We start from the raw sequence: 14,353 nt of genomic DNA, 5'->3' as shown, positions 1-14,353 counted from the left end.
GAGTTTAATCAGAAGCTGTACACAACACTCTTGAAAGCAGAGGAATCCATCCACACATGCTCTATTGTGCCAATTTTCAAAGTGGTAATTAACTGATGAGGTGTTAATTGAACATTTATATTGGCAATATAGCATTATACAGCAGCACTTTTTTCCCCTACCAAAATTTTCATTTTAATGAGTATTGTGGATGGGGGGGTGTCATTTGGCAATTGAATGATTTTACTCATGATCATGAAATCATAGCTATTAAAAATACTTTTTTAAAAAGAAAGAAAGAAAAAAGCAGCATCTGAAACATATGTTTCTTGCATAGTTCCTAGACACCAAGTGTGCATGGGAACTGATACATGAAGGATCTACTGGGGTGATCTGTAGCCAGCGCTGCTGTTATTGACTGTCCCCTAGGAGAGCAGGCCACTGCGCTAAACACATCCCAACAATATAACAGAAGGACAGCCCTAAGGCTCACTGGATTCAAGGAGCAGAATGGTAGTTAGGCCACTAGCTTTACGAGTGAGGCTTTGCTTTATTTTTCTGCGTTTGTTCTGTGTGCTGCAGCAGACAGAAAGCAATGAAAAAGAGTGCATAATTAAAACCAAATTCTATTAAATCTGTTTCCTTCTCCATTGCCTGGAGAAATTATCACCTAAAAAACTACTAGTGGGGAGACAGAGCCTGGAAATTTCATTATAACTATCTGCCCAGCACTCGAGCCCTGAGTCCCTTAATGCCTCAAAAATCTGTGGAGTTAGGAAAAGAAATGCTGATTTCTTAGCACCAGGTGATTCCCAAAAGATTCAGCTGTTCTGTCTGCTTTGGTAGATATCCCAAAGTTGTTCTGTTTCCGTGAATCAGGCAGAGCTTTCTGTATGCAAAACTGGGAATTTAATCAGAAAAGAAATTGTTTGGAAACTGATGCTACTTCTTCTTTCTGGTAATAATAATCTTTGACAATTCGCTTTCTTGCGGATATGTAGTGGGTGGATTTACTCCTCTAGATGGGACCTGTAATGAAAAGATGAAAAATAATATAGGGAAGAAATCTAGTTTATAAATTTTAAGTGGATCCACCATCAAGTTAAGATTCAGAACAGCTGTCTGTTCATCCAGATCTGAGTATCAGAGTGAATGGATATTTATTTGATTTGTTTGCTTCTTTGTGCTGCAGTAAAAAACATCCCGTAAAACAGGCTGATTTTGTGGGGGAACAGATTGGCTCAATTCCTAAGGTGACAGGAAAGGTAATATAAGCCCCGTTGGCTTCTAGTAATTGTGGTTGTGAACATGTATCCTCTCTCCAGTACCACACTGCAGTTGTAGAGCTCTACTCTCTCTCAGCAGCTGTGCTAGTAGAAGTTACTGCTGCAGCTGCTTGTCAGAGGCTCTTGGTTTCAAGCTATCACCCTAGTCAACCTGCTGGTAGAGTTTTATGAGTAGGTGTTCCTAATGTGCTTTTCAGGCAACATCAGGTAGCACAGCTCTAATCTCCAGCTTAAGCTTTTGGATATGAGCACATAAACATGGATAGACCTCTCTACTGAAACAGAGAGAGAGATTATAAGCAAAATTTCATAAATGCTGAACAGGCAAATAAGATAATTTATTCACTAGATACTTCATGAGTTTTGATCAGATCATGCTGTAGGATACAAGTCTAAGAAGATCCCAGCAAGGTTGGAGAAATTCAACCCTGGAGAAGCACAGACAGAACCAGTATGATATACCTAGCACAGAAAGTCTAAGATAATGTTCCATTTGCTTACCTTTGTGGATCAGTTAACTTTTCCTCTGAATATGGCCTTGCCCAACAGATGCAGGTACAATGTAACAGTTTGATAGAAGGGGACTTACATGAGTGTCAAACCTGTCTTTGACCAACACTAGAGATTTTTGGTTTCTATGTTGGGAAAAATCAGCATTAACCAGCGTATCACATTCACTCCTAATATCTGAGCCGTTTACATGCACCAGGACAAATCCCTATTATGGAAGTGTCATGTTTTGAAAACTAATGCACCGGTCTTTCTAGCTCATATGCTAGTAGAATGGTCAGGAGATAGAAACCTTTCAGCAGTTATTTGCTCTCATTTCTCATCTAGACCAGAGTCTGTAGTTCTGCAGAATCATCTGCTAGAAAACCTTTGTCATTTCTCAGTCTTGATGCAAGTACAAAGGTTTCCGCATCACAGTAAAGCGTGAACCTTAAAGAAGAGCTGAAGATCAAACATGGAGAATGGCTGCATTCTTCTTCAGTACAAAGTTAGAGTCACAGGAGCGGCAAGTGGTACAGGACGAGTGAGACTTGACTACCTATGGCAGTGAAAATCTAAAACAATATAGCCAAGTTAAGCACACACAGGGCCACTGTTGAAGGTTGTTTTTGGAGAAAGTCATTCAATTTTACATCCAGGTCTTCAAAGTGTGCTGCCAAGGCTGGGACCGGTGTGTAGTTCCAAGGCTGCTGCTCTTCTCTTCCAAAGAAGCTCTGGAGCACTGACAAAGGCCTCCTTTCCTTTTCCAGTGTCCACTTTCTTGTCTTGCTCTAGGTGAAGTTGGAATAAAACAACTTTACAGTCCAGTGGGAAGGAGAAAAGACTGAAGTTTCAAACTGTCTTGCCAACTGCATGAAAAATTACATTGGCAAAAGGTCTTTTCTGGTAGAAGGCATCATCTAGTGTGGATTTCTGGTAAAAGCACATTGTGTTTCCAGCAGTGAACTACCTTTGGGCTTCTCCGCCACATGCGGAAAACCTCACAAAATGAGCGTAAACTATCCACACTGGCCCCAACTTGTTATCACACCATGCTGACATATTGAGAGCATCATGTTTGCCACAAGGAACATCATTCCCCTGCCAAGCAATATGTAAATCAGTCGTTCCAGCAGAACAATCTTTGCAGGTTTTACTTTTTTTTTTCTTTAGGGGGACAGGTGTTTTGAGTGACGAATGGCATTAATCCTGATGTGGAGTAAGATCTTCCCTAAATCCTTCTCTGCTCCAACAGAAATTCATTTTACTGCCCTACAAAAGGGAAGAGAAAAGGAAAGCAGAGCAAGGCAACTTTCTCATACAGCCATCTTCAGGGGCTCCTCATGCATCTATCTACATCTGAGAGCCTGAGCATTCCTCCCTCTGCTCCAATACATGGTGCAAGTACATTAATATGTCGCTCAGCCATCTGTCCTTGTCTTTCTAAAGACAAAAGTAAGACCAGAATACTGTGCATGGGTTTGATCAAATATCTACTCAAATAACTAAAGGCCAAGGCTTTCTGAATCACTAAATATGCTTCAGGTGCCCTTTCTGTACTTGGTCAGAGAACTTTTCTTCTTGGTAAGTTAGAATTGCAGGGTTGTGTAATGCCTGTTTTATCCTGTCCACTACTGGGACAGTCAGCTGTTTAAGGTCTGTATTTCAGTGGGTTTTTTTGTTTTGGGGGTTTTATAAGTTATTGCTTCTTCCATCAGGGTGTGCACTCTGAAGTCAAAAGAAGGTCATGACTTTAAAATGAAGGAACCACACCTACCCCATTCAACTCAGCACCAGTTTATGGACATGCCTTCTTTTAGAGAGACATTGCTTGCCTTGCCTCTCTATTCACAGATGTCTGCCCTGTGCATTGGTCTAAAACAGAGCAAGTTTGAGAATCCTGTGTGTGTATTCAAAGTGCATATGGTTATTCTCATGACTGATTACAATAAGCTACACTATAAATTCTATGACAGGGCCCACATCATGGTGCTGTGGTACAGAATGGGCTGTAGCAACCCATTGATCAGTCTCATTGCAGGAATTAACAGGTCTCCATAAAGACCCTTTGCAGGGTTACCATAACCTGTACACAAATGTACAGACATATTCTTAAATGGGAGATAGTTCCAAGTTCATTCAGACTTTTTACATAACCAGTTTATCAGACTAACAATTAGTGCCCACAGCCAGAATACTTTGATTTTGGATTTGCTATAAGCCATTCCTGCCTAAGAAGCAATATCATCTGCCAATGCTGCCCACTGTCACACTTCTCCCGTCCAGGAGTGACATGCAGAGGTAAAGAGCTAGATATTTCAGTCTTCAGTTGCAGAAGTTACTTAGCACTGTTTAACATATTTGGTCCTGCTTTCTTAGCTGAAGGAGATAAAAGAGAATTTGGGCATAAAAGGAGCTGTTTGTTTTAATTCCTTTTAATAGTACGGTGCTTTGTGCATTTTTAATAAAAGCAGCTACCCTGCTTTGATAGCAGCCACACAGACAGACAGCCACAGTTCCACTGTAGCTCCTTGCAGGCCAAACATAGGTAGCTCTTCAGCCTTTGAAGATGTTCTCAGACTGTGACAAAACATCTTATCTCCTTCAATATCCGCCTGTTTCTTTGGGTCACATAAATATATCACTCCTATCCCCATTCTTGGGGAACAGATTGAAGTTTAGTAGTAGTATATTTTCCCTCTCTCACTCCAGAGATCTCAGAGATGGCAGACAGGTGGAGAAATAAGTATGGGGACAAACAAGATAACCATCTCCAAGCAAGCAGTTTGTTTACAGATGGTCTGAATCAGCTGTAAATGACAATTCTGGTTAGGCATTACAACAACTGTCCTAAAAATGCAGTTCCTTTGCTAAGGGCTATTTCAAATAAACACTTGTTTAAATTTGATCTGTATTGACACAGTAATCCTTTCCTGCTTGCACAAGAAGTTTTAAACTATGCTATAGAGTAATATTTTCAAATATGACTGAAGATTTTGGGGCAGCCAGAGTTTCTACTCTAACCTAAAATGCAGGGTTTGCCTGGGAGTGTAGAAACAGGTACACTGGGAATTCATTTGCCAAATCTCTATATCTTCCAGGAAAAAAGGAGTATTGATCTTTGCTGGAAAGAATTTACTGAAGTTACCTGACGCACAATAGGTCACTTGTGTCTTTTGAGTCTTGCAGCTTCCAGCAGGGTCCACAAAATCCTGTAAGCTTGGGTTTTCCATTGATGTAAACAAGGAGTAAAGGGTACAATGGCAGAGCAGGTTAGCTATGGCATTGAAGGAATAGGTTTGAGCTGCAGTCTGGATATATATGATGAAGGCCACCTGCAGTCAATCCACTATAAATGGATCAGTTTGGATGAGGAGGTCAAAGACAACCAGCTGTGATGACAGCCAAATTATCCCTTGGAATACTTCCATCTACAAAACCTGGTATTCTTTCAGCTTCTAGGTACAGGCTGATCTTGCACTTGTTTTCTTTTCCTTTGGCATTCCCAGAAGTTAACCAAAGATTGTCATTTGCCTTCAGATGTTAGATCTTGCATAGAATCCACAGGATTATTCACCATCTTTGACCTTAAATTTCATTAAAGCCATGCAATCAAGAAGTAAAAGGCTTTCAAAAAACATTCTTTGTCTTTCTTTAGGAAGCCATTAGAAGTCCAGCTGCAAAACCATAATTTCTTCAAAATGGAGCACTTTTTCCTCTCTTAACTGACACATTTTAGATAGGCTTCTTTAAAAATGCAGCCCCAGAAAGCAGCGATATCCTTTCAAGCTCCAATGCTAATTCACCATTGTTCTTAATTAGGGAAGATATGGAGCAGACACACAAAGAATCTCTTTGCTTGGTTCCCATTAAAATCTACTAATGAGGCAAAGCACAAAAAGTGACCCATACAGGATAGGAGAAAGGAATGTTAGGACCAAAGAGAACCCCCTCAAAACACTCTTAGCTAATCATAATGAAATGGGAATTGACATGGATCATAGCATCAGGCTACATTTCATGCTGATGTCCTTGGCCAGCCAAAGTGCTGACTTTGTTCTGAGTTCCCTCCTGCTTACAAATGTCCTCCTAAAAGAAGAATTACATTTTCATTCATTGCAGTTCACCCTCTGATTACTACTAGGATTCAATAGTTTCTAAACAATTAAAATATCTCTACGTACATATGAGCATTCCAGCAACAGCAGCCTACCTTAGGCAATGCATACTTTGGCAGCTTCATCTGTGCAAATGCATTCCTCCTATAAGAAACGTAATAATGTGGTCTTCCTCCTGATGTCAACTACGAGAGAAGCAGGCAAGTTACCATCAGGATTTTTTACATTCTTTTTTCATTAGCTGGGAGCATATCAAGGAAAACGGTCAAGGCAAATACCACAGTATTAGTGGCAGTAGCTTAGAACTGTAGTACTGTGATAGGTGATAAATAACCACTCATTAAACTGACGGTGGCTGTAAAAGACAGAGTGAGAGGAATCCCATTTTCTGCAAAGACAAAGACAGAATTTCAGATGAAAGTCTGGGGAAGATAAAATCCTGGCTTAATTTAGGACATTTATGTGCCCTCTGCCTTTCCACAAAACTGTTTGCTCTTTGCAGAGCTGCCATGTAGGTTACTGGTTAGATCAGCAGATTGGTAGGCAGCATGCTTGATTTCTATTTCTGTCTGGCTTTGGGTCCTGTGTGGCCTTGCCCAAGCCACCATTTGTATGTGTTTCCAGATCAGTAAAGCATTCATGGCTCCTGAAGACAGGAGAAGCTGCAGTGATTTGGTGTTTCTGTGAATCAGGCTATTTATTTGTCTAAATACTGACGGCAATACCTTGAAAATGCTATTTTAAAGTGACATGTGGTTTCATTTTCTACCACCTATTCAAGGGAGGGCGGGGGGACGGTGCAAGGCTGATAATGTTCTCTGGCTCCCAGTGCTGTGGAAGCATAATAAATGTTTGTAAAGTACTTTGAAATCCTTGGATGAAAGATGCTGAAGAACAAATATTCCAAGGGATCCTCCATGCAGAACTTTGCTTTAATTACCTCTTACAAGGGTTTATGAAGACTTCTTTTTAGTAGTGAGTGTTTTAAAATGCACTGCAGTAGTTTAAAAATGCAAGATACATTATACAAGTTCATACCAGATTAGGTAAAAATAAGAACTATTTCTTATTCTGAAGCTCTTCTAATTTTTTTTTTAAGGAAGCTGGGCAAAAGTTAGGAGAAGGAAGGCCAGAAGCATTGCTTATCAATGAGTGTGTAATTATAAAGAAAATAGGGGACAATGGGGAAAATAAACCCGCATTCCCTTATCCTCATGATTTTGCATCTATTAATTCTCATTCCAAACGCCTTAGTTGCAGAAAAGCTAGATGAAGATCCCTTGATCTTCAGGTAAGGAAGTCTGAGGGAGGGTGCTCATGGTGCCCAACCCTTTTCTGCCTGGTGTTAGGCTATTCCTTCTCTGAAGGAAAGTACCTGGGATAAGGCAGGGTCCAGCATCAGCCACAGTGTATCACTGAGATATTCCCCACAAGCCAGAAACGCACCATATGTTACCACTTGAAGAATCCCATTTTAAATTACTAGCCAACAGTGAATTCACTGACCATTAGAAACAAAGCAGAGGTTGTTTTCAGGAATTACAGTGTTATTGTGTCATACCTGTAAATGTCAATTATTAATGATGGGTAAGTACCGTGTCTTTGTTCTATCTAGTTCTGTGTAAGCATCCCAAGAAGTCTAAGGATTAAAATACGAGCTTTTCAAATCCGGCTATAACATGATACCTTCTGAAGCTGCTTTATGAAGAGTAACATACAAAGTCTTGCAAAGTCCTGTTGGGTGCTGAGGGGAAGGTTGTAAGAAACTGCCCTCCCCCCCCCCGCCAACACTCTCCTCCTCACGCTATGCAGCTAACACCCAGGTGGAACAAAGCAGAAATTAACAGCGCTGGGAACACCGTACAACAGTCTATAGACAGAAAGTTAAATGAATCAAAACACAAGGACTATTCAGAAAAGTAGAGAGTCTCCCCAGCATGGAGTTTAGAGAGGACAAATGGATTGGCTTATCTACGGTATGCAGTGAAATCAGGTTGGAACAGTGAAGACAAACAATCTTGAAGAACGCAAAACCAAGGCATCAATGACAAAGCAATGAATTGATACAGATACTAAGAGAAACTCCCCAGCTCCTGTGTCACTCACGTCACAAACACACAGCTACTCTGAAATCAAAGAGTTTGTCTGGACAATGATGCGTGTCCCTGTTTTCCTTACCTCATAAACATTTTATTTATGCCTCAGACACACTACGCAGAAAGGCTATTGTGGAACGTATGTTCCGGATTTATTTGTGGATGATTTAGACTGGTGTTTATTACTGAGTTCATTAACTAAGGGTAATTAGCAATCAACTCGCTCGATTTCAAATCTCAGTCCTCTCTCTTCCCTCCTCCCCCAAGCATGGCAGAATATGAACTGTCTGGGAGATCAGTTGAAACCTAATGATTTCCAGTTCACCTTCTTATTCCCTGCACTTTTGCTATTATTATTTATCTGTTTCAGCCCTCAGTAAGTGGACACTGGCAGCAAGCTAATGAAACCCAAAGTAGTTCAGATCTATTCTCCAGCTCTCATCTGGAACACAGCTTGGCTGAACACATCTTATCTCCAGTCTTTTCACTGTAATCACAAGTGAGGCATAATAAAGCCTGATTACTCCTCCTTCAGTTCTTCCCCTGACTCCGTCCCTCCCTTCTCTATTTGACAGCAGATGACTGACGTGTCACTGCAAGCTGGTGGGTGAGACCACTAGTCACAGCGTGCAGATGAGACTGCAGGAGATTACCCCAGTACACATGGTGGATGCTCCAGCAACTCTGTGGTGATAAGATACTTGAGGCAGAGGTAGAAGGAACCGAATTAGCACTCAAATGAGCTGGTACACTCCACCGAATGCCTTTATTATGGATCCAGTGTTGTCTGATTAGCTGGGGATTAATATATCTGCACACACACACACACACACACACAAAAGGAAGGGAAGAGAAAATAATAAAAGAGAAAATAATAAAATAAATAAGGGGGCATTCTGCACCTGAACAAAGACATAATCATCCTGGACGATCAGGGAATTATGGTCAATATAACCTGGAAAGGGTTTGCTGCGGGTGGCTTCACTGCAGTTCTGCATCTTGCAGGTGATGTACTGAGCATCTGAAAGGAAAAGGACAAAAACAAGATACTTCTGAGATCCTGAGCACAGATTCTTCCCATTGTCACAAACCTATTTGCTGGGGCAGCATTTCTGCTTCCCAGCCTCACATGACATGAAGTAACACCATCCATTCCACTCAACACAACACTTCCTTCCCTTACATACCCGGTAGATCTACCCTCCACTGCTCTCCTCCTTTTAAGTTCCTTCCTTATTCACTTGGCTTAGCTTCCCATTATTTCTTTCATTCCACTCTAAATCAGAAACCAGAGCTGTGTGTTGCTCCTTTGCACCAAGAGAAAGCTGAGCATTGCTGATCTGTTTACTCCAGGCCACTCTTGGGCTTCCATGCAGCATTTGAAAGTGGCACAACGTAATGCTCAGGGCGTCGGTTTGACAAAAACTTAGCCAAAGGTGTATCTTTCAGCACCTATAGCTGCCATGTTGAGTTTACTTGGATGAGACCCAGGCTTGAGCTTAAACTAAAAGACTAACAGAATGAGGGAACAACAGAGTTGTGAAAGATCCTCTGCAGAGGCAGCAAACAAAGTTTGAATCCTGTGACTCCCAGGGTGAGGAGGGGACACACCTGGGTCTGAACAGTTCTGTCTATTCTGCAGGACAGATATTCTCTGCGGTGAGCCTCTTTTGTTTCCCTGTCATCCCCACGGTGGGGATTCACCATAGGGCAAGACAGCTTCTCCATGGTCACAGGCCTGAGTTTATTTTAGGACATGGCCAAGGGCTAGAGCATACACCAGTGCAAGGATAACTTCAGAGGACACCTGCCCCATGGTGTTGCCACCGAAAACCCCTTCCATGGCGCACCTCTGCACTTCCTACAGCACTTGAACTCTGGAGAGTAATTCAGAGCTCCTCCTGTTCAGGAGTCTTACCTATTTCTCTCTTGACAGTGTAGGTAAGTGGACTCTGGCAGACCTGGGCAATCATTACAATCTCATTTGAGACTAGAGGCCTTAGTAGCTTCAGTCTGTCTTATGCTTCAAGGTAAGTGGCCTAAATGCAACCTGAAAGCCCTCTCATCCACCATCCCCATATGAGGCTTCCTCAACTGTTCTGAAGCAATGGAGGATGCTTATCGCTTAACCCATCACCTAAATAAAAACAATTTCAATTTCTTCATGGTGGTAATTTATCCCAGAATACAGAATTCTTAGTATTCAGTTCAGGCTCTTTCAGCTCATTTATGAAGTTGCACTTTGTTTAAGGACAAAGCTCATTTACAGGGAGAAGGATTTTGGCATTTCAGCATTAGCACTTATATGACAGAAACACTACATGGCATTTAATCTTAGAACTACTTCTAATCTTCTTCCTTGTTGGAGAAGACAGCCCTTTGCTTGATATAATTACCACGTTCTAAACAGAGAAACAGAATCTTCCACTGAAATAGAAATGGCTGGATTTTTTACCATTTCATATTTAATCTTGGTTTTAATTAAAATCTATCATTTGACATTTCTCTCCTTGTTTCTAAGGTTTGTTGACTTCTGCTTGAAGCAAAAATGCAAGGTAGCGAACCTTCAGGGAAGTCTGATGAGGGTGATTTTACCCCAGCATTTGCAGAGGTCTTGGAATATATAAAGTGCTAAGTACTACTAGTCACCGCGGTTTACAACATTTTACACTTTCACAGCTCGCCGCAAAACATTAATTAATACAGCCCAGACAGCACGATCAAAGAGCATTTCCCTTCACAGGGACATGATTTTTTCCACATTAGCCACGAGAGGGCAGGAACAGATATAACTCCCAGCCTGCTCATCCTAATGAACTCAGAAAAGTTCCCTTCTCAAAGCAGTTCAGCCCTTTCTCCCCCTGCTCCTAGGAAGGAAGGGGCCTGGGGTGTCAGAGCCTCTTCTGCCACTACTACTGTGTGGTACAGCATGTCCCTTCCTAGTCATAAGATGAAGAACAGACACGCATCTGTCCATTTGCAACACAATCAGTTTCCACTTATCATGTAAAATCAATCAATCATATAATGAATAACAGATCCCTGGACCTGCCCCCACATTCATCTTCTCTCAGTCTGTCTCAAGAAGAGTCCTGAGTGAAATGCCTGGCTTATCCTGAGTTTAAACAAAGCAGCATGCTGAGCAATCGGTTGAAATGGCTGACTGCATTGCCTCCTGAGCTGTCCTGTTGGCAAGGCTGGGTGGCTTTTCACATGTGAGATTGAATCACGTAGCACAGAGTTTTGTAAGATCAGACTTAGGATTCAGGATAGAAAGGTGCTTCGACAGGCTGACAAGGAAAATTCAGGAATTTCTTCCACAAGGAATTTTAAAGGACAGGCCAAGTCAACCTGTTAGAGGTAACTGAAGTCCATTTGGTCCCACATTAATAAAGGGATACAGAATATGTCTATTTCTGCTATGCTCGTAGGAGTCCGTATAGCAATGACTGTACCATCGATGGAGATTTACTAAGGCAATTCCTGTAAACCTTTACAGTGCTGTTCTCCATAGCTTTAATTCTAAAATGCTAGCAATAACTACTAAAGGGCAGAACACTATAACTGTTTAAGCTAATCTCCCAACCCCTGATGTGCACACCAAGAAAAGCTTCCTTTGCTATTGGAGAAGGAAAGAAGGAAAAGTAGGCTTCTTGCTGTGCCTGGATCCCTTCTTCCTTCCTTCTTTGCTGTGCTCACCTTAACTCAATGATTTTCTTTTAGCTTTTGATTCTATGGACATTTTGTGTGATTCCATTGGCAGAGCTTTGTAATTTAGCATTAATTAATGTCAATTAATGTATTCAGTTGCCGAGCTCTGGAATTAATTTCATTAGTTTTCTCACACAGATGTTTTCCCTGCCATAGGTAATGAGGACATGATGCTTTTCATTTCCAGAACCTTCACCTCCAACAACAGTTGCTGTTTTTAATATACAACAAAGTCACGCTGTGCCCAGAGAGAAGAATATATAGCAACTCCCAGCTCTTATCCTCACCGAACACTTTGATTTAGGCAGGTGTAGATGTATAGCCTGGGATTCTTCTCTGCGAATGGCAGTTACTTCTAAAGAGGAAGGAAGAAAAGTTGCAGAACACAAGGATGGAAGAGATATCCTGTAAAGGAAACCTCTGCTAAGTTAACCCGTTTCAGTGGTCAGAAAGAATGACGGATGCTAACATTCTCAGGAACTAAGAGCCAGGGGGACCCTGTGACATGAGACATTCCAATCTTTTCGGTTTAGCTCAAGGTCTAGCTAGTAGGTTTTCAAGGGAAATGCATCCAGTCTGTCCTAGAGACATGTTCATGGCTCAACTGGTGGAGGTGAAGGGTTGGCGGTGGTTACCAGAGGTTGATGAGACCGAGCAAAAGTACACAGGAGAGGGCCAAGTCCCTTCATAAAGCAGAGTCAGACACTTCCTGCAGGACACTTTGTTGGGAAGTGTTATTTTGGCTGACACCTCAAATATTAATACCCACTGCTTTGCAGTCTAAGCTTGCATGTTTTTATTTTTTTTTGAAAAAGTTATTTGATAACAAAGAGATTCAAAGAAAATATCCACTGGAAGTAATCATTATGTATGTATCATTCCTCCTCCTCCTCCTTTTCAGTTTCTTGTTTGCAATTCACTGAGGAATGTGTCCTGCTCTCTGCAAATAAATCCTCTAAAAGACATACCAGGAGTTTAGGCAAACAGCACCCAGGCAATATATTTTGCCTTGCAGATTTACTTGGAGTATCTTAATTCATTACTGAGCAGCTTAGACACTAGGGATAATTTCTGCTTTTGAAGGATGACTGGCACCCGCTGACTAATGAACCATAAGAACACGGTGGCAAGATATCTCGCTGAAAGATCCAGGTGTGTAACCCACCTCCAAAGAGACTAATAACAGAAGCCTAGAAAAGGTTATAAGAATTTGTCCAGGTGACTCGGCAACCTAGGTAAACCTTTAGTATCCATAATATCCTGTGGCAATGAGTTGTACAGTTTAATTACATGTTCTGTGATAATTAAATTTAATCTTTCTACTCCATTTTTTAAGAAAGACATTGAAGGACTGCTCTTTATCCTTTTCCATCTGGTCTGAATGCTCATTTGTGAAATGTTTATGATATGGGAATATATTCACAACTCTAGCAACTGTAAAGTAATTAACCAGCAATGAAGATCAGTGAAATGAAGCCAGCCCATTTACTAACTACTCACAAATCTATTTTCATCCTGCTACTCCTCTTCTTCATTGCACATCAGAGTCAGGAGTCTTTCTTTGAATGGGGGAGTATATCCTCTGCTATTTCTACCATGAGGATATAATTAGAAAAACTAACCAGCCTCATTCTCCAGGACAAATACTAATCATCAGCTATAATCAGGAAAAAAATACTTCACAGGTTTAGGGGACTATGGGAATTAATTCGTAGCTCTAGCTATGTTAGAGAAGAACTGTCAGGCTAGGTCGACTAGTTTTTTCTTCAAAAGTGATTATTTTGTTCTTCCGAGCAACATCCTGTGAAAACAGAAATTATAGTCTTAGCATAACTTTGTGATTCAGACACCGTTGGCCAGATGCTCAGTGCCTGCTGATCAGCAGAACATGCCAGCAGACCCCAGGTGAGGTTTTGGTCCTACCTGCAATCACAGCAGCACCTACTTCACTTTTCAATAAAAAAAAGTTGTTATGTGCATCAGGACAGCAAAGAAAAAGCAAAGGAAACAGCAGTACTTTTTAAGTACCAGGAACTCTCTACGTTTCTGCACATCAGGCAACCCCTTAGCTTTTTTTCATCTACTCATTGAAAAAACAAACAAAAAACAAAACCAAAAAAAACCCCAAAACCAAAATTAAAATGATATTAAATTAAAAGTTTCATTCAAAAATCAATTGACAACCATCTATATAAACAAGTGCATGTATCCTAAGTTTAAGAGTTGGATTTCCTGACCTGCATCTATAGAAACTGCCACTTAGACATCCTCTGAGTCAGCTTTGCTGTTCTCTGGAGGGCCAGTGGGTACCCAGTTAGTCTCTGAATGCCTTGGAGGAATCTGTCTTTCTAATTCCATTCAACAGCCTAGATTCCTCAGTAGGGATCATCTGAATAAAAATTACGCTCCCAAGTCAATTAGCATGAATCAGGTCTTAATGGGATAAACCTCCCTAGCTTAAATTAGAGAAAGTCATTTATTCAGGATCTTTTGGGACTAACAAATTCTTTACAAACCTAAAGCCAACACGGCCTTAAGTTTATGCACCTTCTAAAAGAACTTAAAGTTCCGTATGAGCAAACCTGGATTTAACTTCCATCAGTCACTTTGCCTGCCGACTGCAGTGGAGAACACAACAAAGACAGACTTATGGTGTGGTTAAGAAATGTAGGGG

At 41.1% G+C, this 14,353-nt stretch overlaps 1 protein-coding gene across 1 annotated transcript in view; it reads right to left on the bottom strand.

The window, feature by feature from the left end:
• The window catches only part of SORCS1 (sortilin related VPS10 domain containing receptor 1), a 316,869-nt gene that overhangs the window by 72,724 nt on the left and 229,792 nt on the right, over window positions 1–14,353 (bottom strand). Inside the window, exons 7-8 of the mRNA XM_068949692.1 lie at window positions 8,871–8,989; window positions 5,968–6,057 (exon numbers count right to left, since the gene is read on the bottom strand). Coding sequence (XP_068805793.1) covers window positions 5,968–6,057; window positions 8,871–8,989 — 209 coding nt within the window. The remainder of the gene's footprint in view (window positions 1–5,967; window positions 6,058–8,870; window positions 8,990–14,353) is intronic.

This window comes from Struthio camelus, chromosome 7 (assembly GCF_040807025.1).
Source record: "Struthio camelus isolate bStrCam1 chromosome 7, bStrCam1.hap1, whole genome shotgun sequence".
Classification (NCBI taxonomy): Eukaryota; Metazoa; Chordata; class Aves; order Struthioniformes; family Struthionidae; genus Struthio; species Struthio camelus.
Note: the sequence above shows the minus strand (reverse complement) of the source record. Positions and strands in the feature narration are given on the sequence as shown.